General features: G+C 52.6%; 1 protein-coding gene across 1 annotated transcript in view; it reads left to right on the forward strand.

The window, feature by feature from the left end:
• Positions 1–27,571, forward strand: part of LOC142245339 (BOS complex subunit NOMO1-like) — a 226,410-nt gene that overhangs the window by 30,961 nt on the left and 167,878 nt on the right. Inside the window, 2 exon segments of the mRNA XM_075317979.1 lie at positions 894–1,031; positions 11,920–12,009. Coding sequence (XP_075174094.1) covers positions 894–1,031; positions 11,920–12,009 — 228 coding nt within the window.

Below are 27,571 nucleotides of genomic sequence, written 5' to 3' on the forward strand. Positions count from 1 at the left end.
AGTTTGAGGCTTTAATATAAGTACAGAGAGTACGAGAAAATGCGTAAAAAGAGACAAAATAAGGGGACATACAATACTCTTTGAAAATCTGTATGTTAATCAGTCTGGCCTGATGGGTGTGCTTGTTGCGACGTCTGTCCCTCTTTTCCGCGCTGATTGCTGTTCTCTTATGATTGACGGAATGACACCTCCTCGTTGTCCACATTGCCTAGTGAAGTCTCGCGCTTGCACAGAGACCTGGCTGGTTCGCGCATGCGCAGTGGAAGGGCTGAGCAAAGTGCGTCTGCGCGAGCTGGTGATGTCACTGACCAGGCCGGAGACTTCACCCCGCTATGTGGATGACACAGGAGGAGTCATCTTGTCAATCTGAACAAGAGGACGTTGATCAGCATGGAGGTTAGGGACAGGAGCCACAGTGAGCACGCTCATCAGACTATCCAGTGCTCTAGATTTTCTAAGGGAATTTGGGGGTATACAAGGGGAGTCAGGGGATAATATGCACCTTCATGGAATGCAGTACAGGCATTGATGAAAGTGATACGTTTGGCTTATACATGAAAAATCTGGTGACTGGTTCCCTTTAAAAGCCACTCGCTGATCCAGGGACACCGTTTTGAGTGTAAGCAATGCTGGCCACTTGGATTATAAAGGGTCTTGGACTTGCACAAGCGCAGTATGCATTAGGGGGTCTAATACGTGCTGAAAACACTTTGTGACCACACATCATGGATAAAAAAAAAAAATTACGTGCAGAGAGAGGAAGAGGGGTGTAAAAAGAGGGCTCCGGGCAATATGATGTCATTACCCAATCACATTTGCCGTTTTGTGCCCTGACCCTGCTGTTTCTCCTCTTTCTACCGTGACAGTAATTTATTGATCTGCTTTGCTTCCAGGATATTTTGGGCTGCAATCTGTCACCAGTTGACGGCTTTCAGGGAAAAGATGAAGCTGTTTCTTACCTGTGTCACGCCACCTCTAAAGACGACGGATCCTTTACATTCCTATCACTGCCAAGTGGGGATTACAGTGTGGTAAGCGGGGAGGGGGCTTCTTCTATAATGAGCCATCTGCTTTTAGGTTTAGACTTATTGGGCTAATCTCTTAGTAGAGGAATCTGTAGGAGATATATTAGCTAAATCCACCAACAAATGCTCAGTACATTAATCTGTCTTGCTACAGACACCCAGATCGGCCAGCCAAATATAAGAGATTTAAAGCACCTGGTCGGTCATATGTGGATCCTTCACATGATTGAGCACGCTACATTTGCAAGTAAACATTTTCGGGCTTATGTACAAAAGAAAAGTTTGGATGTTCTAGACCAGTCATGGCGGACCTTTTACAGGCCGAGTGCCCAAACTGTAGCCCTAAACCCAATTTTTTTTCCGAAGTGCCAACCAATTCTATTATGTAAATAATTGATTGTAACCTTACCTTTGCCGTCTTCTCTTCTCTTCAGCAGGGGGCATCACGCTCATGCATGCTTACCACACATTGAAGCTGAGCCCCTGCCCTTTCCAGACACAGCAGTTGGATTGCTCTTTCTGGAAAAAATTGCAGCATATTAGACACAGAGATTTTAGCATGGAATGCAATCAGATGTCACCCTGTAATCCACATCTACATTTCAAAGTCTGAACATCTTGAAATCCCATAAAGACATACGAGTTGCTCCCCTCCCCTTTCATTGTGTAGTTATGTCCCCCTTCCTGGGCCACTTCTTGGTAAACATGTCCCCCATCCTGATACATATTTCCTACATTCTGGTATATTTGTCCCCATCATGGCCCCATCCTGTTAAATATACCTCATCCTGGTAAATGTCCTCCATCCTGGTAAATGTACCCCATTCTGGCATGTTCCACCATGCTGGTAAATGTACCCCATCCTGACATATTGCCCATCCTTGTAAATGTTCCCCCATCCCGGCATGTACCCCATTCCTGGTAAATGTCCTCCATCCTGGTTAATTTACCCCCATCCAGGTAAATGTACCCCCATCCAGGTAAATGTACCCCATTCTGGCATGTTCCACCATGCTGGTAAATGTACCCCATCCTGACATATTGCCCATCCTTGTAAATGTTCCCCCATCCCGGCATGTACCCCATTCCTGGTAAATGTCCTCCATCCTGGTTAATTTACCCCCATCCAGGTAAATGTACCCCCATCCAGGTAAATGTACCCCCATCCAGGTAAATGTTCCCCTTCCTGGTAAATGTTCCCCTTCCTGGTAAATGTTCCCCTTCCTGGTAAATGTACCTTATCGTGGCATGTTTCCTCCATCCTGGCATGCATGTTTTCCTCCATCCTGGTATGTATGTTTCCCCATCCTGGCATGTATGTTTCCCCATCCTGGCATGTATGTTGCCCCATCCTGGCATGTATGTTGCCCCATCCTGGCATGTATGTTGCCCCATCCTGGCATGTATGTTGCCCCATCCTGGCATGTATGTTGCCCCATCCTGGCATGTATGTTGCCCCATCCTGGCATGTATGTTGCCCCATCCTGGCATGTATGTTTCCCCATCCTGGCATGTATGTTTCCCCATCCTGGCATGCATGTCACCCCCCCCCCCCCCATGCTGGCATGTGTGCCCCCCACCCCATGCTGGCATGTGTGCCCCCCACCCCATGCTGGCATGTGTGCCCCCCACCCCATGCTGGCATGTGTGCCCCCCACCCCATGCTGGCATGTGTGCCCCCCACCCCATGCTGGCATGTGTGCCCCCCACCCCGTGCTGGCATGTGTGCTCCCCCTCCCCCATGCTGGCATGTGTGTTTCCTACACACCCCCCCATACTGGCATGTGTGTTCCCCCCCCCCCCCCCCATGCTCTGGCATGCATGTGTTCCCCCCACCCCCATGTTGGCATGCGCGTCCCCCCCCCCCCCCCTTCCTTCATACTGGCATGTGTGTTTCCCCAACCCCCCCCCCCCACCCCATGCTGGCATGTGTGTTTCTCCCCCCCCCCATGCTGGCATGTGTGTTTCTCCCCCCCCCCCCATGCTGGCATGTGTGTTTCTCCCCCCCCCCCCATGCTGGCATGTGTGTTTCTCCACCCCCCCCATGCTGGCATGTGTGTTCCCCCACCATACTGGCATGTGTGTTTCTCCCCCACCCCATGCTGGCATGTGTGTTTCCCATCCCCCACCCCATGCTGGCGCTGGCACTGGCCCCCCCCATCCCCACCTTGACACAGCCGCACACGAGTTATACAAAAAAAAAGCAACACACAACTTACCTTCCTGCACACGCTCCCACGCTGCGCGCCGCTGGGTCCTCAGTTCCCACGTGGCCAGAAGACGTCATTACGCCGGCGCAGCTCACTGACGCCCCTCCGTCTTCTAGGCAACACACCTGCAGCCTGGGGGAGAAGGAGTGTCAGAGCGAGGAGAAATGTCTCCTCCGCTCCAACACAGCTTTGATCTGCCGGCGCGACTGCTCCAGCAGATCAATGCGGCAGGATCAGGCGACCGCACGCATGCCAGCAGAATGGGCTCTGCGTGCCCCTGGTGGCACGCGTGCCATAGGTTCACCATCACTGTTCTAGGCCGTAAGTGTCTGACACATGGTGCAGACCATAAATCGAGAAAAGTACATCAAAGCTGATCTAATTTCTTATTTTTGAAAACCAATTGGTCAACCAGTCAAAATGTATGTAGCATTAATGTGCACTCTTTTGCCATCAAGTGAGGATTGACTAATTTGGATTAGTTGTGTGCCAAAAAAAATTATTCCTGCAACCACCACTAGGGGGAGCATCGGTAATCAAAAGTAACACAATTTGCAGAAAGCTCCCTCTAGCGGCTGTTAAAGGCAACAAGGATTTAAAGAGGACAACCACCAGGATTATCCTATATAAACTAAAGCCAGTGCTATACTGGTCCTATCATGCTGATTCTATACATATCTTTAGTTGTGAGATCGAATGTATAGTTTCTGAAATACAGGCAAGTAAAGTTTGTGAAATGCACTGTTATTTGATTGATAAGTGCTGCAGAATATCTAATAGGTGGGTCGGGTTTTGCTAGTTATTCCCGCCCCTGTCTGCCTGTCTGTCCTTCCTCTCCTGTCTGTTATTACAGGGGGAGGAAGGACGGGGAGGAAGGACCTTAGAATGCTGTTGGTAGGAGTACTGTGCCCCCTTGTCTCACCCATACATGTAAACCCTTTTAGGGTATATGCGCACGTTGCGTTCTGGAGTGACAAAAAGCAGTGTTTTTTCACTGCATGTGCGTTTCAAAACGCATGAAAAAGGCTACATTTTGGATGCATTCTGGATGCTTGCTCTCCCACAGACAGAGGGAAAAGCATTCAAAATGCACAAAATAAGTGACGTTGCTTTTTAGAACGCATCAATTTTGTAAAAAATTTGGCATCCAAAACGCTGCGTTTCAAAACGCAACATGTGCATTGAATTTGCTAATTGTCATAGACTTTGCTGGGGATGCAGAACACACGCGTTTACGCTGCAATTAAAAACGCTGCGTAACCACATGAAAGAACGCAACGTACGCACAAAGCCTTAAAGGTAGCCAAGTGATCGCATTAAACAACATACCGTATTTCTTTGTCGCTCCATTGGGAGACCCAGACAATTGGGTGTATAGCTTCTGCCTCCGGAGGCCACACAAAGTATTACACTCAAAAGTGTAACCCCTCCCCTCTGCCTATACACCCTCCCGTGCCTCACGGGCTCCTCAGTTTTATGCTTTGTGTGGAAGGAGGCACACATCCACTCACACATCTCCATTTTAGTCAGCAGCAGCTGCTGATTGTATCGGTTGGAAGAAAAGAAGGCCCCCACGGGGCCCCCGGCATGCTCCCTTCTCACCCCACTATGTCGGCGGTGCTGTTAGGTTGAGGTACCCATTGCGGGTACGACGGCCGGAGCCTCATGCCGTGTTTCCTTCTCCATCCCTGAGGGCTCTGGTAGAAGTGGGATCCGAAGCGGTCATCCAGGTTCTGGGACCGTGCTCCCTCCGCAGCCCCTGAGAGAATCTGCTGGACAGGAGCTTATCTATCTTCAGGGACAGGGCCCTGCATCCACGAGGTACTCTGTGTCCCCATGGGGACTGTGTATGGAGCGCCTGGTTTCCAGACGCCGCAACTGTCTGCTCAATTGTGAAGACCGGGGACTACCGCGCCGACCGCGCCTGCTTGTCGGCCGCGGTATTAAATTTAGTCCCCGGCTTCATCGCGGCCTAGTGGAAAACTCCCGCCCCCGGGCCTGTCTATCACAGATAGGGGCGGGACAGCCGACCTGACGTCGGATATGAGGGCCGGGGCTTCCTGTATGCTCCCTCCCCCCTCACTGATCACTGTGGGGACCCCAGATTCCCGCACTTTTCCTAACGCCGCCCCTGGCTTTACTCCTCCCCTGAGAGCTCCGGCAGCCATCTTTAGGACATTCTGCCGGTGGAGAATCACACAGAACAGCTCTGCAGCTCTGGGAGACCAGGCAGGGAATCTGGAGCGCACACACCCCGCTTTTTAGCGGTCGGTAAGCCGCACCGGTCACTCGGTGTTGGTCCCCTCTGGTGCCGGTATAGATACGTATATATATACCTTTCTGTTCGGTCGGGCTGTATACCCTCAGTGATCACGCTCCTAGGACACAACAGCATGTCGGTCACAAGGAGCAAGGGCACTAAAGCACAGGATTTTTTTGCGACATGTACCTCTTGTAGGGCCATGTTACCTGCGGGTTCCACCTACCCTCACTGTGAGCAATGCTCGACCCCTGTTACGCTTGCTCAGCCGGAGCCTCGGTCACTAGTGGGCCCCTCGGCTCAGGCAGACCCCCCTGTTTCTACTGTCCAGATGGCAGCGACTGAGTTTGCAGTTTTTGCTGACAAGCTCTCAGTCACTCTCACAATCCATGGCTCAGTCTATGGACAAATGGTCTGCCAAGTTGCTGGAAGCCCTGCAGTCCAGACCGGTCCTTACACAGGCCCCGGACCCGGTTAGATCGGCACCTCCAGGTCCCTCTGGGTACACCCCGGCCGGGGTGGGCCCCAGGTCTCACGTGGAGGACTCCTCCACGGACCACAGTCCCAGGCCAGCTAAGCGGGCTCGCTTGGAATCATCCCCGACTTCCTCACGCTGCTCGGGTTCCCAGCTTGAGGACTCTCTAGAGGACGAGGCGGAGGTCGCAGCTCAGACCCTGATGTTGCTCTCAATCTTGATACACCTGAAGGGGACGCCTTAGTAAATGATCTTATCTCGTCCATCAATCAGGTGTTAGATCTATCTCCACCGCCTCCACCTATAGAGGAGTCGGCCTCTCAGCAGGAGAAACACCAGTTTCGGTTTCCCAAACGTATACGGAGTGCATTTTTTGATCACTCTAACTTCAGAGATGCTGTCCAGAAGCCCAGAGCGGTTCCGGACAAGCGCTTTACTAAGCGCCTTACTGACACACGTTACCCCTTCCCCGCTGACGTAGTTAAGGGTTGGGCTCAATGTCCTAAGGTAGATCCCCCAGTCTCCAGATTGGCGGCTAGATCCGTGGTTTCGGTTGCAGATGGCTCATCACTAAAAGATGCCACTGACAGGCAGATAGAACTCCTGGTGAAATCCATCTATGAGGCCACGGGAGCGTCTTTTTGCCCCGGCTTTTGCAGCCGTGTGGACACTCCAAGCTATCTCAGCTTGTCTGGCTGAGATTAATGCGGTCACACGTACGTCGGCCCCGCAGGTTGCATCTTTAACCTCTCAGGCGTCGGCGTTTTCTTCCTACGCCATGAACGCAGTCCTAGACTCTGCTAGCCGTACAGCGGTGGCATCCGCTAATTCTGTTGCAGTCCGCAGGGCCATGTGGCTGCGCGAATGGAAGGCAGACTCTGCTTCCAAGAGGTTCTTAACCGGTTTGCCGTTTTCTGGCGAGAGATTGTTTGGCGAACGATTGGATGAGATTATTAAGGAATCCAAGGGAAAGGACTCCTCCTTACCCCAGTCCAAACCTAAGAGACCTCAGCAGCGGAAAATACAATCGAGGTTTCGGTCCTTTCGTCCCTCCGCCAAGCCACAGTCCTCTTCGTCCAATAGACAGGACAAAGGCCAGAGGAACTCCTATGCGTGGCGGTCTAAGTCACGCCCCCAAAAGACCGCCGGAGGCACTGCTTCCAAGGCGGCCTCCTCATGACTCACGGCATCCCCGAACCGCATCCTCGGTCGGTGGCAGGCTCTCCCGCTTTCGCGACGCCTGGTGGCCACATGTTCAAGACCGATGGGTGAGAGACATCCTGTCTCACGGTTACAGGATAGAGTTCAGCTCTCGTCCTCCGACTCATTTCTTCAGAACCTCCCCGCCCCCCGCGCGAGCAGACGCACTTTTTCAAGCAGTGGACGCTCTGAAAAAAGAAGGCGTCGTGACCCCCGTTCCCACTCAGGAACAGGGTCGCGGTTTTTACTCCAACTTATTCGTGGTACCAAAGAAGGACGGATCATTCCGTCCCGTTCTGGACCTCAAATTGCTCAACAAACACGTGAGCACCAGACGATTCCGGATGGAATCTCTCCACTCGGTCATCGCCTCGATGTCACAAGGAGACTTCCTCGCATCGATCGACATCAAGGATGCCTATCTCCATGTGCCGATCGCACCAGAACATCAACGCTTTTTGCGTTTCGCCATAGGGGACGAACACCTTCAGTTCGTGGCTTTACCCTTCGGCCTGGCGACAGCCCCACGGGTTTTCACCAAAGTCATGGCATCCGTTGTGGCGATCCTGCATTCTCAGGGGCACTCGGTGATTCCTTACTTGGACGATCTCCTAGTCAGGGCACCTTCTCGGGCGGCGTGTCAACACAGCCTTACCGTCGCTCTGGAGACCCTCCAGCAGTTCGGGTGGCTCATCAACTTCCCAAAATCCAAGTTGACACCGACCCAATCTCTGACCTATCTAGGGATGGAGTTTCATACACAGTCAGCGGTAGTCAAGCTACCACTAGACAAACAGCTGTCACTGCAGGCAGGGGTGCAATCTCTGATTCAGACTCAGTCTCACCCCTTGAGACGTCTCATGCACTTCCTGGGGAAGATGGTAGCAGCGATGGAGGCAGTGCCCTTCGCGCAATTCCATCTGCGACCACTCCAGTGGGACATTCTCCGCAAATGGGACAGGAGGTCGAACTCTCTCGACAGGAACGTCTCTCTTTCCCTTGCAACAAAGACGTCCCTTCAGTGGTGGCTTCTTCCCACTTCTCTTTCACAGGGAAAATCCTTCCTGCCCCCAACCTGGGCTGTGGTCACCACGGACGCGAGCCTGTCAGGGTGGGGAGCGGTTTTCCTCCATCACAGGGCTCAGGGAACCTGGACTCCGATAGAGTCTTCCCTTCAGATCAATGTCCTGGAGATAAGGGCAGTCTATCTGGCCCTAGTGGCTTTCCAGCAGCTGCTGGAGGGCAGGCAGATCCGTATCCAGTCGGACAACGCCACTGCCGTCGCATACATCAACCACCAGGGCGGCACGCGGAGTCGTCAAGCCTTCCAAGAAGTCCGGCGAATTCTGCAGTGGGTGGAAGCCACAGCATCCACCATCTCAGCAGTTCACATACCGGGCGTAGAAAACTGGGAAGCAGATTTTCTCAGTCGTCAGGGCATGGATGCGGGGGAATGGTCCCTGCACCCAGAGGTGTTTCGAGAGATCTGTCGCCGTAGGGGAACGCCGGACGTCGATCTCATGGCGTCACGGCACAACAACAAGGTCCCGACCTTCATGGCACGATCTCAGGATCACTTTAGCGCTGGCGGCGGACGCACTAGTTCAGGATTGGTCGCAGTTTCGACTACCTTATGTATTTGCTCCTCTGGCGATGCTGCCCAGAGTACTACGCAAGATCAGGTCCGACTGCCGTCGCGCCATTTTCGTCGCTCCAGACTGGCCGAGGCGGTCATGGTACCCGGATCTGTGGCATCTCACGGTGGGTCAGCCGTGGGCGCTGCCAGACCGCCCAGACTTGCTGTCGCAAGGGCCGTTTTTCCATCTGAATTCTGCGGCCCTCAACCTGACTGTGTGGCCATTGAGTCCTGGCTCCTAGCGGCTTCAGGGCTGTCTCAGGATGTCATTGCCACTATGAGACAGGCCAGGAAACCGACGTCCGCCAAGATCTATCACAGGACTTGGCGGATTTTCTTGTCCTGGTGTTCTGATAAAGGTCTTTCTCCTTGGCCTTTTGCCTTACCCACTTTTCTTTCCTTCCTTCAATCCGGAATGGATAAGGGGTTGTCACTTAGTTCTCTCAAAGGGCAAGTATCGGCACTCTCAATATTCTTTCAAAAGCGCCTGGCCAAGCTTCCGCAGGTCCGCACGTTCCTGCAGGGAGTTTGCCACATAGTCCCACCTTACAAGCACCCTCTTGAACCCTGGGACCTTAACAGGGTGCTGACGGCTCTTCAGAAACCGCCTTTTGAGCCGCTGCGTGATGTCTCCTTATCACGTCTTTCGCAGAAAGTGGCATTTCTAGTAGCAGTTACTTCTCTCCGTAGAGTGTCGGAGCTGGCAGCGCTGTCATGCAAAGCCCCCTTCCTGGTTTTGCACCAGGATAAGGTGGTTCTCCGTCCTGTTCCGGAATTTCTCCCTAAGGTGGTATCGCCTTGTCATCTCAATCAGGATATCACCTTACCTTCATTTTGCCCTAATCCAATTCACCGCGTTGAAAAGGATTTGCACTCATTAGATTTAGTGAGAGCACTCCGTTTCTACGTGTCTCGCACAGCGCCCCTGCGTCGTTCAGATGCGCTTTTTGTCCTTGTGGCTGGTCAGCGTAAGGGTTCGCAAGCTTCCAGGTCAACCTTGGCTCGGTGGATCAAGGAACCGATTCTTGAAGCTTACCGTGATTCGGGGCTTCCGATTCCTTCGGGGCTGAAAGCCGATTCTACCAGAGCCGTGGGTGCGTCCTGGGCATTGCGGCACCAGGCGACGTGCGCATCAGGTGTGTCAGGCAGCTACGTGGTCTAGTCTGCACACTTTCACAAAGCACTATCAAGTGCATGCCTATGCTTCGGCAGATGCCAGTCTAGGTAGGCAGGTCCTTCAGGCGGCGGTGGCCCACCTGTAAGAGGGAGTCGTGTCGGCTCTTGTTATCGAGGTATTCTTTTACCCACCCAGGGACTGCTTTTGGACGTCCCAATTGTCTGGGTCTCCCAATGGAGCAACAAAGAAGAAGGGAATTTTGTTTACTTACCGTAAATTCCTTTTCTTCTAGCTCCTATTGGGAGACCCAGCACCCGCCCCTGTTCCCTTCGGGCTAATTGTTCTTTTGTGTACACATGTTGTTCATGTTCAATTGTTTCATGGTTTTCAGTTCTCCGAACATCCTTCGGATTGAATTTACCTTAAACCAATTATAAGTTTCCTCCTTCCTGCTTTTGCACCAAAACTGAGGAGCCCGTGAGGCACGGGAGGGTGTATAGGCAGAGGGGAGGGGTTACACTTTTGAGTGTAATACTTTGTGTGGCCTCCGGAGGCAGAAGCTATACACCCAATTGTCTGGGTCTCCCAATAGGAGCTAGAAGAAAAGGAATTTACGGTAAGTAAACAAAATTCCCTTCTTTCCGAACCATAAGACGCACCCTGGTTTTAGAGGAGGAAAATAGGAAGATAAAATTTTAAGCAAAAAATGTGGGCCTGACACACTGTTATGGGGCGCGTATCTGCTGCTGACACTGTTATGGGGTAATGTCCTGCTCATATACTCCCCAGCCTGCTCATATACTCCCCAGCCTGCTCATATACTCCCCAGCCTGCTCATATACTCCCCAGCCTGCTCATATACTCCCCAGCCTGCTCATATTCTCCCCAGCCTGCTCATATTCTCCCCAGCCTGCTCATATTCTCCCCAGCCTGCTCATATACTCCCCAGCCTGCTCATATACTCCCCAGCCTGCTCATATACTCCCCAGCCTGCTCATATACTCCCCAGCCTGCTCATATACTCCCCAGCCTGCTCATATACTCCCCAGCCTGCTCATATACTCCCCAGCCTGCTCATATACTCCCCAGCCTGCTCATATACTCCCCAGCCTGCTCATATACTCCCCAGCCTGCTCATTATATACCCCTATCCTGCTCATATACCCCCATCATCCTGGTGTATGGCCGCATCCTGTGGCACATAAAAAAAAAATAAACGTTCATACTCGCCTTACCTCACCTCACTCCCTGCAGCACCGCTCCTCTTACTGTCTGTCAGTGGCAGCGCCGCTGAGTGAAGCCATCCCCGTTCCCCTGTAGCATTGGCTGCCTGTGCCGGCGGCTGCGTGTGGACACATGTGCACAGCGATGACGTCATCACTGTGCGCGCCGCTAGTGTGTCCACGCAAGTCAGCTGACCGGCACAGACAGGAGGACATCGTGATGCTGCAGGGGAACGGTGAGTAATGTGTACTGATTCACTGCCTCCCGCACTGGTGATGATGATCGGGGGGCAGTGAGTACAGCCGCACATGATCACTCCAGGCTGCAGTTGCCAGGGGTGATCATGCGGCCGGCTGTTTATCCTTCGCCCATCATCCCACCCACCTGTTAGTGCTGGGTTCAGCGCTGAGAGATTATGGGCAGGAGGATGGGCGTGCATATTAAATGAGCGGGTCCACGTGGTCACGTCAGGCTGCTACAGCCTGCTCGTGCCCCCGATGACCCGCTCCACCCTCATTCCACTCAGCCCTACATTCAGACTATAAGACGCACCCCCACTTTCCCTCAACATTTGGGGGAAAAAAAGTGCGTCTTATGGTCCGAAAAATATGGTAACTTGATAGCTGTGTGATTAATGTAGAATTTCTTCCATTCACCATAAAGCTCATCCAAAATGCAATGTAAGCTGCTGCACCATCACACTTGGTGGATTTGATTTCAGTGTTACTTCTTGTATTTACTTTCATCCTCTACTTGTGTTTTATTGTTCTAGATCCCATTTTACAGAGGAGAGAGGATTACATTTGATGTTGCGCCATCCAGGTTGGATTTCACTGTGGAACATGACAGTCTTAAATTAGAGGTATAACAATGCTCTGATCTTACCCCATCTGGTTTCTATTGTCCTCTGACACATTACTCTGAGGTTTTATGGTTAGCTTAACAAAATGCAGTCTTTCTTTTTCGCTCCTAATTGGGAGACCCAGACAGTGGGTGTATAGCTACTGCCTCTGGAGGCCGCACAAAGAACTACACTTAAAAGTGTAAGGCCCCTCCCCTTCTGGCTATACACCCTCCCGTAGGAGTACGGATTCCTCAGTTTTAGCTTTGTGCGAAGGAGGTCAGACACGCACGCATAGCTCCATTGTTTTTAGTCAGCAGCAGCTGCTGACTATGTCGGATGGAAGAAAAGAGGGCCCATACAGGGCTCCCAGCATGCTCCCTTCTCACCCCACTGTATGTCGGAGGTGTTTGTAAGGTTGAGGTACCCATTGCGGGTACGGCGGCTGGAGTCCACATGCTGATTCCTTCCCCATCCCTTTTTACAGGGCTCTGGGTGAAGTGGGATTTACTGGTCTCCAGGCACTGAGACCGTGCTCCATCTACAGCCCCTGGAGAAGATGCTGGATGGAGCGGAGTACATCAGGGACATGGCCCTGCTTCCTCAAGGTACTCTGTGTCCCCGTGCATTTGGCGCTCACACCGCAGCATGCTGGGTGTTGTAGTGCGCCGGGGACATCAGCGCTGCGGCGCTTGTGCCATGGCCTCATTCAGCTTCGCTGAAGCAGGCACACTTTTGGGAAACGGTCGCGCCGGCCGCTGGGACTGCGGCGCGGCTGGCACTTGTGGTGCGCCGGGGACTTCAGCGCGGGCCGCGCTTTTACGGCGGCCGCGCTGATAACTCGAGTCCCCGGCTTTTTGCGGCCTAGTTCCGTTCGTTCCCGCCCCCAGACCTGCCAGTCAGGAGAGGGGCGGGACGCTGGTCAGTGCATCAGCGCTGAGGGCTGGAGTCGTTTTTACATACTCCAGCCCTCACAATAGGCACAGAGGGGACACTGTTTCCCGCACTTTTGTTTGGGAACTCCCACGGACCGCCCCTCTCCACAGACGCCGGCAGCCATTCCTGCTGACACGCTGAGCTGCAGAGGGGAGCCGGGGAGACCCAGACAAGGAATTCTGCGCCTCTTACCCGCTATTCAGCGGGCGGTAAGCAGCCCTCAGGGCTCACCCCCTCTTGTGCCAGTAGTAATCTTAGTATTTTGTTCCTGCAAATACTTTGTACTGCATAGCGCTGGTCGCCCTTTGGCTATAGACTCTCTCACATTGCAGAGAGCCAACAGCATGTCGTCCACAAAACGCAAGGGTGCCAAGGCACAGACATTATATGCTTCCTGTACCGCATGTGGGACTTTTCTACCGGCAGGCTCCACTGACCCCCATTGTGTGCAGTGCTCGGCCCCTGCGGCACTTGCACAGTCGGGACCTCTGCTGGACGTGACCCAGGGTGTACCACCTGTGAATGCTGTCCAGGTGACAGGAACTGAGTTTACAGCTTTTGCTGACAGAATGTCTCTCACTATGTCACAAATTCTTGACACATTGCGAGCTAGGCCTGTACTTCAGGCCACGGACACTGTGCAATCATTGCCCCCTGGTCCCCCTCAGCTGAATTACCTCCAAGCTCCGGGACGGGCACATACACCTCAGGGTGAAGACTCTGACTCGGACGATGGCCCCAGGCAACCTAAGCGGGCTCGCTATGAGGGGCCTTCACATTCATCTCAATGGTCAGGATCCCAGCGAGATGAATCTATGGGTGATGAGGCGGACGTAACTGATCAGGATTCTGATCCTGGGACCGCTCTCAATCTAGATACACCAGATGGTGACGCCATAGTTAATGATCTTATAGCGTCCATCAATAAGATGTTAAATATTTCCCCACCAGCTCCTCTTGTAGAGGAGTCAGCTTCGCAGCACGAGAGAATCCATTTCAGATATCCTAAGCGTACATTAAGCACTTTTCTGGACCACGCTGACTTTAGAGACGCAATCCAGAAACCCCATGCTTATCCGGAAAGGCGTTTTTCTAAACGGCTTAAAGATACACGCTATCCTTTTCCCCCTGAGGTGGTCAAGGGTTGGACCCAGTGTCCAAAAGTGGATCCTCCAATTTCCAGGCTTGCAGCTAGATCCTTGGTTGCAGTTGAAGATGGAGCGGCACTTAAATATGCCACTGACAGGCAGATGGAGCTCTGGCTGAAATCCATCTATGAAGCGATTGGAGCGTCGTTAGCGCCATCTTTTGCTGCCGTATGGGCACTCCAAGCTATCTCAGCCGGGCTTGTGCAAGTCGACTCAGTCACACGTGCATTTGCCCCGCAGGTAGCACCATTGACCTCGCAAATGGCGGCATTCGCGTCGTACGCGATTAATGCTGTTCTTGACGCTACAAGCCGCACGGCAGTGGCGTCAGCCAACTCCGTTGTTTTGCGTAGGGCCCTGTGGTTGAGACATTGGAAGGCAGATTCTCATTCCAAGAAGTGCTTAACCAATTTGCCTTTTTCTCGTGACCGATTGTTTGGAGAGCGTTTGGATGAAATCATCAAACACTCCAAGGGTAAGGACTCATCCTTACCGCAACACAGACAAAACAAACCCCAACAGAGGAAGGGTCAGTCTGGTTATCGGTCCTTTCGAGGACCGGGCAGGTCCCAATTCGCCTCGTCAAAAAAGACTCAAAAAGACCAGAGACGCTCAGATTCTTGGAGGTCTCAGTCACGCCCAAAAAGGACAGCCGGAGGAACCGTTGCCAAGACGGCGTCCTCCTGACTTGCAGTCTCCGATTCCCACACTCTCGGTCGGTGGGAGGCTTTCCCACTTTGGCGACATTTGGCTGTCACGCGTCAAAGACCGTTGGGTGAGGGATATTCTGTCTCACGGGTACAGGATAGAGTTCAGTTCTCGTCCGCCAACTCGTTTCTTCAGAACTTCTCCACCACCAGACCGAGCCGATGCTCTGTTGCAGGCGGTGGCCGCTCTAAAAGCGGAAGGAGTGGTGACCTCCGTCCCTCTTCAGGAACAAGGTCACGGTTTTTACTCCAATCTGTTTGTGGTCCCAAAAAAGGACGGATCGTATCGACCCGTCCTGGATCTAAAGTTGCTCAACAGACACGTAAAAGTCAGGAGGTTCCGGATGGAATCCCTACGCTCCGTCATAGCCTCAATGTCTCAAGGAGATTTTCTAGCATCAATAGATATCAAAGATGCGTATCTCCACGTGCCGATTGCGCCAGAGCATCAGCGTTTCCTGCGCTTCGTCATACACGACGAACACCTGCAGTTCGTAGCGTTACCTTTCGGTCTGGCAACAGCCCCCCGGGTCTTCACCAAGGTCATGGCAGCCGTAGTAGCTGTTCTGCACTCGCAAGGTCACTCGGTCATCCCGTATCTAGACGACCTGCTTATAAAGGCACCCTCTCAAGAGGCATGCCAACACAGTCTGAAGGTGGCACTAGACACTCTCCAGAGTTTCGGGTGGATTATCAACTTTCCAAAGTCTCATCTAACCCCGACCCAATCTCTGACTTATCTTGGCATGGAGTTTCATACTCTCTCAACGATAGTGAAGCTTCCACTGGACAAGCAGTGTTCGCTACGGACAGGAGTGCAATCTCTCCTTCAGAGCCAGTCGCACTCACTGGGGCGCCTCATGCATTTCCTAGGAAAGATGGTAGCAGCAATGGAGGCGGTCCCGTTCGCGCAGTTTCATCTGCGTCCTCTACAATGGGACATTCTACGCCAATGGGATGGGAAATCGACGTCCCTCGACAGGACTGTCTCCCTCTCTCAGACTGCCAAGGACTCTCTGCGTTGGTGGCTTCTCCCCACCTCATTGTCACAGGGAAAGTCGTTCCTACCCCCATCCTGGGCAGTGGTCACGACGGATGCGAGCCTATCAGGGTGGGGAGCGGTGTTTCTCCACCACAGGGCTCAGGGGACGTGGACTCAGGAAGAGTCCACCCTGCAGATCAATGTTCTGGAAATCAGAGCAGTCTATCTTGCTCTGCGAGCCTTCCAACAATGGCTGGAAGGCAAGCAGATTCGGATTCAGTCGGACAATTCCACGGCGGTGGCGTACATCAACCACCAAGGGGGAACACGCAGTCGCCAAGCCTTTCAGGAAGTCCGGCGGATTTTGACGTGGGTGGAAAGCAAAGCGTCCACCATATCCGCAGTTCACATCCCAGGCGTGGAAAACTGGGAAGCAGACTTTCTCAGTCGCCAGGGCATGGACGCAGGAGAATGGTCCCTTCACCCGGACGTGTTTCAGCAGATCTGTTGCCGCTGGGGGACGCCGGACGTCGATCTGATGGCGTCACGGCACAACAACAAGGTCCCAGTTTTCATGGCACGGTCTCACGATCACCGAGCGCTGGCGGCAGACGCCTTGGTTCAGGATTGGTCGCAATTCCGACTCCCCTATGTGTTCCCACCTCTAGCATTGTTACCCAGAGTTCTCCGGAAAATCAGGTCCGACTGCCATCGAGCCATTCTCGTCGCTCCAGACTGGCCAAGAAGGTCGTGGTACCTGGATCTGTGGCATCTCACGGTAGGCCAACCGTGGGCACTACCAGACCGTCCAGATTTGCTGTCTCAAGGGCCGTTTTTCCATCTGAATTCTGCGGCCCTGAACCTGACTGTGTGGCCATTGAGTCCTGGATCCTAGCGGCCTCAGGTTTATCTCATGAAGTTGTTGCCACAATGAGACAGGCTAGAAAACCATCCTCAGCTAAGATCTATCACAGGACGTGGAAGATATTCTTAGCTTGGTGCTTGGCTCAGGGGTTTTCTCCCTGGCCATTTGCATTGCCAATTTTTCTTTCCTTCCTGCAGTCTGGGTTGGAAAAAGGTTTGTCGCTTAGCTCTCTTAAGGGTCAAGTCTCCGCGCTATCCGTATTCTTTCAGAAGCGCTTGGCATGGCTTTCTAAAGTACGCACGTTTCTCCAAGGAGTTTGTCATATCGTTCCTCCTTACAGACGGCCATTGGAACCCTGGGATCTAAACAAGGTTCTCATTGCTCTCCAGAAGCCGCCTTTCGAGCCTTTGAAAGAGGTTTCCCTTTCTCGGCTTTCACAAAAAGTAGTTTTTCTTGTGGCGATCACGTCTCTTCGAAGAGTGTCCGAGCTAGCGGCGTTATCTTGCAAATCTCCCTTCCTGGTGTTTCACCAAGACAAGGTAGTACTGCGTCCAATTCCAGAGTTTTCTCCCAAGGTGGTTTCTTCCTTTCATCTCAATCAGGATATCACTTTGCCATCTTTGTGTCCGCATCCAGTTCACCAATTTGAAAAAGGTTTACATCTGTTGGACCTGGTGAGAGCACTCAGGATTTACATTTCTCGCACGGCGTCTCTACGCCGTTCTGATGCGCTCTTTGTCCTAGTCGCTGGTCAGCATAAGGGATCGCAAGCTTCCAAATCCACCCTGGCGCGGTGGATCAAGGAACCAATTCTTCACACATACCGTTCTGCTGGGCTTCCGATTCCATCTGGACTGAAGGCCCATTCTACCAGAGCCGTGGGTGCGTCCTGGGCATTGCGGCATCAGGCTACGGCTCAGCAGGTGTGCCAGGCGGCTACCTGGTCGAGTCTGCACACGTTTACCAAACACTATCAAGTGCATACCTACGCTTCGGCAGATGCCAGCCTAGGTAGACAGGTCCTTCAGGCGGCGGTGGCCCACCTGTAGGAAAGGGCTGTCTGACAGCCCGTTCATGTGGTATCTTTTTACCCACCCAGGGACTGCTTTTGGACGTCCCACTGTCTGGGTCTCCCAATTAGGAGCGAAAAAGAAGGGAATTTCTCTATCGTTTCATTGGGGGACACAGGACCATGGGTTATGCTGCTGTCACTAGGAGGCTGACACTAAGTAAACATAAAAAAGTTAGCTCCTCCCTAGCAGCATACACCCCGAGCCGGAGGCGGGCTCAGACCAGTTTTTAGCTTAGTGTCGTAGGAGGCTGATGTGGGCCGTCTCGGCCCCCCTCAGCCATGTATTTTTTTGCGCTTTTTTTCTTTTATTTCGGCGCCGCTCATCACTCTCATACCTGTCGTCGTCTTCTTCTCTGCAGGTATTCGCTTCACTCATTCTCCGCAGCCCCGTGGGTACTGCTCCCCAGGGTCGCAGGGGCTTGAGACGTCGGGGCCCTCTCCCCCGCCCGTCCCCGTGGTACCACTCCTGGGGGTGCGCGTGTGGGCAGGTTGTTTTGTGGGCACCCCTGATTCGCCCTGAGGTATCACCCCAAAGGGCGTACAAGGGAGTACAGCAGGGATGGATCCTCCGCAGCGTGTGTGATAGGGGGCTGTCTACCCCCATCATGATGTCCACTACCCTGCCTCAGCACGCTCTCCCCCGGAGCCTTCCTGGACGAGCAGCGCTGTTCACAGGCAGGGCAGGGAGCCCTGCCTGCACCGCATCCATCGCTGAGCCGGCGCCGCCGATTCACCGCACGTGGAAGGTTTTCTTCAGGTGGTGTGAAGAGCAGAATATTTCTTCTCCTCTCGCCTTCTCCCTTCCTTCCCTATTGGCATTCTTGCAGTCAGGCCTAGATGCGGGTCTCTCGCTCGCAACACTAAAGGGCCAGATATCGGCGTTATCAATCCTGTTTCAGAAGCCACTGGCCGCTCGTTCACAGGTTAAGACCTTCATCCAGGGAGTTGCCCACCTGGCACCGCCGTACCGGCGGCCTCTAGAACCGTGGGACCTTAATCTAGTCCTAGGGTCACTTCAGGGCTCCCCATTCGAGCCCTTGCGAGAATCTTCCCTTTCTCACCTGTCATGGAAGGTGGTGTTTCTTGTTGCCATCACTTCTATTCGCAGGACGTCAGAGCTGGCAGCTCTCTCTTGTCGTTCCCCCTTTTTGATTTTTCACCAGGACAAAGCGGTTCTCCGGCCAGATCCCGCTTTTCTCCCAAAGGTGGTCTCCCCGTTCCATCTTAACGAGGAAATCGTCCTTCCGTCCTTCTGTCCTGGCCCCTCTCACAGCTTGGAGAGGTCCTTGCACACCCTGGACCTAGTGCGTGCACTTAGAATTTATGTCTCCAGAACCGCGCCGTTCCGTAAGTCAGATGGTCTGTTTGTTCTCCCTTCTGGTCCCAAGAAGGGTGAATCGGCATCCACGGCCACAATTGCCAGATGGATCCGTTCCGCCATATCAGAGGCCTATCGGATTCGGGACAAGTCTCCGCCGCGGGGGGTAAAGGCGCACTCTACCCGCGCAGTGGGAGCCTCTTGGGCGATTAGGCATCAGGCGTCGGCCGACCAGGTCTGCAAGGCCGCCACCTGGTCTAGCCTGCACACCTTTACTAGGTTCTACCAGGTTCACACCCAAGCATCGGCAGATGCTATTTTTGGGAGAAAGGTCTTGCAGGCAGCAGTTGCACACCTGTAATAGGGTGGCAGCATTCAATTATAGTGCAAGCCCGCCGAGGGAGGTTGTTGTTTTTCTTCCTCTGCGGGTTTTTCGGTATTCCCACCCAGGGACTGCTTTTGGACGTCCCATGGTCCTGTGTCCCCCAATGAAACGATAGAGAAAGTAGGATTTTTGTGTACTCACCGTAAAATCTCTTTCTCTGAGTCTTCATTGAGGGACACAGCACCCACCCTGCTTGGTTTTTTGGTTGATTCAATTGCATTTGCCGGCTATTTTTTCAGTGGTCTTATGTTCATAGACCTCTTGTTTGCACGGCTGCATTGTTTTAGTTACAACTTGTGTTTATGTATGGTGATTCTGGTACTCCTCCTACTGCTTGTGCACCAACTGATCTGAGCCCGCCTCCGGCTCGGGGTGTATGCTGCTAGGGAGGAGCTAACTTTTTTATGTTTACTTAGTGTCAGCCTCCTAGTGACAGCAGCATAACCCATGGTCCTGTGTCCCCCAATGAAGACTCAGAGAAAGAGATTTTACGGTGAGTACACAAAAATCCTACTTTTGTTTACTTACCGTAAATTCCTTTTCTTCTAGCTCCAATTGGGAGACCCAGCACCCGCCCTATTTGTTCTTAGGGTTTCGTTTTTCGGGTGCACATGTTGTTCATGTTGTTTCTTAAGTTCTCCGATCTTGTTATCGGATTGAATTTGTTTTTGAAACTGTTATTGGCTTTCCTCCTTCTTGCTTTGGTACTAAAACTGAGGAATCCGTACTCCTACGGGAGGGTGTATAGCCAGAAGGGGAGGGGCCTTACACTTTTAAGTGTAGTTCTTTGTGCGGCCTCCAGAGGCAGTAGCTATACACCCACTGTCTGGGTCTCCCAATTGGAGCTAGAAGAAAAGGAATTTACGGTAAGTAAACAAAATTCCCTTCTTTCCTATCCTCTAGAGCAGGGGGGCTCAAACTCAGCAGAGTATATAGGCTGCATGTTGAAAAAAACTAATTTGGGGCAAAACATTAATTACGGGACAAAGTGACATTTTTAGTGATACCATATTTTTTTTTCTATACATCTTTTGATCACTTTTTTTTTATATTTTGTTTGTTTTTACTTTATTTTTTTGAATGGCATTGATTGTATGGGTTATGGTACAGTTGTGTAGCTTGGGTCGTTACAGATGGGCAAATAATAAACATGCACTTTTTTATTTTAGCTTATACATAAAACAGCATATTTTTTGTCAGAATATTTTTTCATACTTTGTTTTGCATTGTTTACAATTTGTTTTCCCCCTATTTGACCCCATAAAGTAATCATTTCTTACAATTTGCACCATATAATAATTCTGGCCAGCATTTTGTAGTTATGTTTCCATCTGAGCTCTCCTCCTGTTATGATCTCTCCATTGTGGTCCCTATCTTTAAAATAACACTTTTCTTTGTCGCTCCATTGGGAGACCCAGACAATTGGGTGTATAGCTTCTGCCTCCGGAGGCCACACAAAGTTATTACACTTTAAAAAGTGTAACCCCTCCCCTCTGCTATACACCCACCCGTGCATCACGGGCCCATCAGTTTTATGCTTTGTGTTGAAGGAGGCACACATTCACGCAAGCTCCACATTTTAGTCAGCAGCAGCTGCTGACTTTATCGGATGGAAGAAAAGAGGGCCCTAACAGGGCTCCCGGCATGCTCCCTTCTCACCCCACTTTGGTCGGCGGTGCTGTTAAGGTTGAGGTACCCATTGCGGGTACAAAGGCTGGAGCCACATGCCGTTTTTCCTTCCCCATCCCTTAGGGGCTCTGGGAGAAGTGGGATCCTAGCCGGTCACCAGGCACTGGGACCGGGCTCCCTCCGCAGCCCCTGGGGGAATCTGACGGACAGGAGACTGGATGTCATCAGGGACAGGCCCTGCTTCTTTGAGGTACTCTGTGTCCCCTTGGGGACGGCGCATAGAGCGCCTGTGGATCGGACACTGCAGCAGCTGCGCTGTGTTTGGGGCCGCCGGGACTACCGCGCCGACCGTGCCTGTTTGCCGGCCGCGCTTATAACTCGAGTCCCCGGCTTTTGCGGCCTAGTACCGCATATTCCCGCCCCCGGGCCTGCCAGTCAGGGGCAAGGGCGGGACACTAGACTGAACGTCAGCGGTGAGGGCTGGAGCATACTTAGTATCCTCCTCCCCCCTCACTGAGCACCGTGGGGCACCAGATTCCCGCACTTTTTAAGGCACGCCCACGGCTCCCTCCTCCTCACAGAACGCTGGCAGCCATTGTTATCATCGCTGCTGCCCGTGGAGAACTTCAGACAGAGCTCCACAGCGCTGGGAGGCCCAGGCAGGGAATCTGGTGGACACACAACCGCTGAGCGCGGTTGGTAAGCAGCACCTGTTACAGGTGCTGGCCCCCCTGGGTGCCGCAGTGTGTATGTGTGTGTGTGTGTATATATATATATATATATATATATATCTCTATCTATCCATATATCCATATTGGGTATACATTTGCTCTGCTCGGCTGCAGTATTTGCTTAGCTATATACCCTCACTGTTTGCTAAGAGGAGATAACAGCATGTCGTCTGCAAAAAGCAAGGGTGCCAAGGCACAGGCTTATTTTGCAACTTGTACCTCTTGTGCGGCTATGTTACCTGCAGGTTCCACCTACCCTCATTGTGTGCAATGCTCGGCCTCTGTGACACTCACTCAGCCGGAGCCTCAGGCACTGGTGGGACCCTCGGCTCAGGTAGAACCACCGGCTGTTACTGTCCAGGTGGCAGGGACAGAGTTTGCAGTGTTGGCTGAGAAACTTTCTGACTCCCTTTCACAATCCATGGCTCAGTCTATGGACAAATGGTCTGCTAAGATACTTGAAGCTTTGCAGTCCAGACCGGTAACACAGTCCCCGGGCACTGTTGAATCATTGACCCCAGGCCCCCCTCGGTTAGAGCAGCAAACTGCTCCTGAGGTGACACATAGGTCCCACGGGGAGGACTCCGACTCGGACTGTAGTCACAGACCGTCTAAGCGGGCTCGCTGGGGACCTTCATCCACTTCATCACGCTGCTCAGGGTCTCAGCATGAGGACTCTCTGGAGGATGAGGCGGACGTTGCAGCTCAGGGCTCTGATCCGGACGGTGCTCTCAATCTTGATACACCTGAAGGAGACGCCATTGTAAATGACCTTATAGCGTCCATTAACCAGGTGCTAGAACTTCCTCCTCCAACTCCACCTGTTGAGGAGTCAGCTTCACAACAGGAGAAACACCAGTTTAGGTTTCCCAAACGTACAAGGAGTGCTTTTTTCGATCACTCTAACTTCAGGGATGCTGTCCGGAAGCACAGAGCATATCCGGACAAGCGCTTTACTAAGCGCCTTAATGACACACGTTACCCCTTCCCACCTGATGTAGTTAAGGGTTGGGCTCAGTGTCCCAAGGTGGATCCTCCAGTCTCTAGGCTGGCGGCTAGATCCGTGGTATCAGTGGCAGATGGCTCATCGCTTAAAGATGCCACTGACAGGCAAATAGAGCTCCTGATGAAATCCATCTATGAAGCCATAGGTGCGTCTTTTGCTCCAGCATTTGCAGCCGTGTGGGCGCTCCAAGCTATCTCAGCTTGTTTGTCTGAGATTAAGGCGGTCACACGCACCGCTACTCCGCAGGTCGTGTCTTTGACTTCTCAGGCGTCGGCTTTTTCGTCCTACGCCATGAACGCGGTCCTCGACTCGGTGAGCCGTACAGCGGTAGCATCCGCCAATTCGGTGGCAGTCCGCAGGGCCATGTGGCTACGCGAATGGAAGGCAGACTCTGCTTCCAAGAAGTTCTTAACCGGTTTGCCATTTTCCGGCGACCGCTTGTTTGGCGAGCAATTGGACGAAATTATCAAGCAATCCAAGGGAAAGGACTCGTCCTTACCCCAGTCTAAACCGAACAGACCTCAGCAGCGAAAGATTCAATCGAGATTTCGGTCCTTTCGGCCCTCAGCCAGGTCCCAATCCTCCACGTCCAACAGGTCACAGAAGGGCCAGAGCAACTCTTCGGCATGGCGGTCTAAGTCACGTCCTAAAAAGACCGCCGGAGGAGCCGCCCCCAAGGCGGCCTCCTCATGACTTTCGGTCTCCACAAACCGCATCCTCGGTCGGTGGCAGGCTCTTCCGCTTTTGCGACGCCTGGTGGCCACATGTCCAAGACCGATGGGTGAGAGACATTCTGTCTCACGGTTACAGGATAGAGCTCAGTTCTCGTCCTCCGACTCGTTTCTTCAGAACATCTCCGCCCCCCGAGCGAGCCGATGCACTTTTTCAGGCGGTAAACACTCCGAAGGCAGAAGGAGTGGTGATTCCCGTTCCACCTCAGGAACATGGTCACGGATTCTACTCCAACTTGTTCGTGGTGCCAAAAAAGGACGGATCTTTCCGTCCCGTTCTAGACCTCAAGCTGCTCAACAAGCATGTGAGCACCAGAAGGTTTCGGATGGAATCTCTCCGCTCTGTCATCGCCTCGATGTCACAAGGACACTTCCTAGCATCAGTCGACATCAAAGATGCTTATCTCCATGTGCCAATCGCTCCCGAGCATCACCGCTTCCTGCGTTTCGCCATCGGGGACGAACACCTTCAGTTCGTGGCACTGCCTTTCGGCCTGGCTACAGCCCCACGGGTCTTCACCAAGGTCATGGCAGCAGTGGTGGCGGTCTTACACTCTCAGGGCCACTCGGTGATCCCTTACTTAGACGATCTTCTAGTCAAGGCACCCTCCAGGGTGGCATGCCAACACAGCCTGACCGTCACTCTGGAGACTCTCCAGAGGTTCGGGTGGATCATCAATTTCCCAAAGTCAAATTTGACACCGACCCAATCGCTGACTTACCTCGGGATGGAGTTTCATACCCTTTCAGCGATAGTGAAGCTCCCGCTGGACAAACAGCGTTCACTACAGACAGGGGTACAATCTCTTCTTCGGGGTCAGTCACACCCCTTGAGGCGCCTCATGCACTTCCTAGGGAAGATGGTGGCAGCAATGGAGGCAGTTCCTTTTGCGCAGTTTCATCTGCATTCACTTCAATGGGATATCCTCCGCAAATGTGACAAGAAGCCGACGTCCCTAGACAGGAACGTTTCGCTGTCACGGACAGCCAAGACCTCTCTTCAGTGGTGGCTTCTTCCCACTTCCTTGTCAAAAGGAAAATCCTTCTTGCCCCCATCCTGGGCTGTGGTCACGACGGACGCGAGTCTGTCAGGGTGGGGAGCGGTCTTCCTCCACCACAGGGCTCAGGGAACCTGGACTCCGACAGAGTCCTCCCTTCAGATCAACGTTCTGGAGATAAGGGCAGTGTATCTGGCCCTAAAGGCGTTCCAGCGGTGGCTGGAGGGACGGCAGATCCGAATACAGTCGGACAACGCCACGGCGGTTGCGTACATCAACCACCAGGGCGGCACTCGCAGTCTTCAAGCCTTCCGAGAAGTTCAGCGGATTCTGCTGTGGGCGGAAGCCACAGCCTCCACCATCTCCGCAGTTCACATCCCGGGCGTAGAAAACTGGGAAGCAGATTTTCTCAGTCGCCAGGGCATGGATGCAGGGGAATGGTCTCTTCACCCGGACGTGTTTCGGGAGATCTGTTGCCGCTGGGGAACGCCGGACGTCGATCTAATGGCGTCTCGGCACAACAACAAAGTCCCGGCCTTCATGGCTCGGTCCAAGGATCACAGAGCTCTGGCGGCAGACGCGTTAGTTCAGGACTGGTCGCAGTTTCAACTGCCTTATGTATTTCCTCCTCTGGCACTGCTGCCCAGAGTATTACGCAAGATCAGGTCCGACTGCAGTCGCGCCATCCTCGTCGCTCCAGACTGGCCGAGGAGATCGTGGTACCCGGATCTGTGGCACCTCATGGTGGGTCAACCGTGGGCACTCCCAGACCGACCAGACTTGCTGTCTCAAGGGCCATTTTTCCATCTGAATTCCGCGGCCCTCAACCTGACTGTGTGGCCATTGAGTCCTGGCTCCTAGCGTCTTCAGGGTTATCTCAAGATGTCATTGCCACCATGAGACAGGCCAGGAAACCAACGTCCGCCAAGATCTACCACAGGACTTGGAGGATCTTCTTATCCTGGTGCTCTGATCAGGGTTTCACTCCCTGGCCGTTTGCCTTGCCCACTTTTCTTTCTTTCCTTCAATCCGGATTGGACAAGGGCTTGTCTCTCGGCTCTCTCAAGGGACAAGTATCGGCGCTTTCCGTGTTTTTTCAAAAGCGTCTAGCCAGGCTTCCGCAGGTCCGTACGTTCCTGCAGGGAGTTTGCCACATAGTCCCACCTTACAAGCGTCCGCTAGAACCCTGGGATCTTAACAGAGTGCTGACGGCTCTCCAGAAGCCACCTTTCGAGCCGATGCGGGATGTCTCTCTATCTCGCCTTTCGCAGAAGGTGGCCTTCCTAGTGGCAGTCACATCACTTCGGAGAGTGTCTGAGCTAGCAGCGCTGTCATGCAAAGCCCCCTTCCTGGTGTTTCACCAGGATAAGGTGGTTCTGCGTCCGGTCCCGGAATTTCTCCCTAAGGTGGTATTCCCGTTTCATCTCAATCAGGATATCGCCTTACCTTCTTTTTGCCCTCATCCAGTTCACCAATGTGAAAAGGATTTGCACTTGTTAGATCTTGTGAGAGCACTCAGGCTCTACATTTCACGCACGGCGCCCTTGCGCCGTTCAGATGCGCTCTTTGTCCTTGTCGCTGGACAGCGTAAGGGGTCGCAAGCTTCCAAGTCAACCTTGGCTAGGTGGATCAAGGAACCGATTCTTGAAGCCTACCGTTCGTCTGGGCTTCCGATTCCTTCAGGGCTGAAAGCCCATTCTACCAGAGCTGTAGGTGCGTCCTGGGCATTGCGGCACCAGGCTACGGCTCAGCAGGTGTGTCAGGCAGCTACCTGGTCGAGTCTGCACACTTTTACAAAACACTATCAGGTGCATGCCTATGCTTCGGCAGACGCCAGCCTAGGTAGGCAAGTCCTTCAGGCGGCAGTGGCCCACCTGTAAGAAGGGACCATTGTTTCGGCTCTTTTTTATCGAGGTATTCTTTTACCCACCCAGGGATTGCTTTTGGACATCCCAATTGTCTGGGTCCCCCAATGGAGCGACAAAGAAGAAGGGAATTTTGTTTACTTACCGTAAATTCCTTTTCTTCTAGCTCCTATTGGGAGACCCAGCTCCCGCCCCTGTTCCCTTCGGGCTGTTGTTCTTTTGTGTACACATGTTGTTCATGTTCAATTGTTCTTTGGTTCATGGTTTCAGTTCTCCGAATATCCTTCGGATTGAATTTACCTTAGACCAATTTATAAGTTTCCTCCTTCCTGCTTTGGCACCAAAACTGATGGGCCCGTGATGCACGGGAGGGTGTATAGCAGAGGGGAGGGGTTACACTTTTTAAAGTGTAATAACTTTGTGTGGCCTCCGGAGGCAGAAGCTATACACCCAATTGTCTGGGTCTCCCAATAGGAGCTAGAAGAAAAGGAATTTACGGTAAGTAAACAAAATTCCCTTTTTTTTTTTTATTTTTTTTTTTATTTTGGGGTGGGTACATTTTATCATCTTCTTGTAAGTAATACCGTCTTACATTTAGCACTATATAGTAATTTTAGTTAACATCTTGTTGTAATGAACCCCTCCTTGTCTCCATCTTGTAGTTATATTCCACATCCTGGTCCCCTTCTAGTAGTAATGTGCCCTTCCTTGACCCTATCTTGTAGTAATGTCACTATCCTGGTCCCTATCTTGTAGTTATATTCCACATCTTAGTCCTCTTCTTGTAGTAATGTGTCAAGGACGGACCTTCAACTGAAATAAAGCGCAAACGGTGGCAGCCCCTGGACCAGGCCACGATTGTCAAGGGGTCTACGGTGCCTGCGGGCTGCAGGAGGCCGCCTCAGATGGCTGCCTGTTTAAGACCCCCCGCTCTAAATTCTACTTTCTCTAATTTAACGCTTCATTTGAAGGGGTGGACTGTCAAGCACTGCCACTTTGGCAGTAGAAGTTGACCCATCAATAGTCTCCTTTTCCAGTGCCCCTAAAATGCAGTCGGCCATATGCAGATTTAGGCTTTTTGCTGGTTTGGCGGATGCGGCGCACGCCAGTTCAGGGTATACAGTACACTGGCAGCGCAGCAAGCGCCGGTCACATGCTGTCATGTGACCGGAGCATGTGACCCGGAAGTTGCGGTTCTCCAACTTTACTG

This window comes from Anomaloglossus baeobatrachus, chromosome 7 (genome assembly GCF_048569485.1).
Source record: "Anomaloglossus baeobatrachus isolate aAnoBae1 chromosome 7, aAnoBae1.hap1, whole genome shotgun sequence".
NCBI lineage: Eukaryota > Metazoa > Chordata > Amphibia > Anura > Aromobatidae > Anomaloglossus > Anomaloglossus baeobatrachus.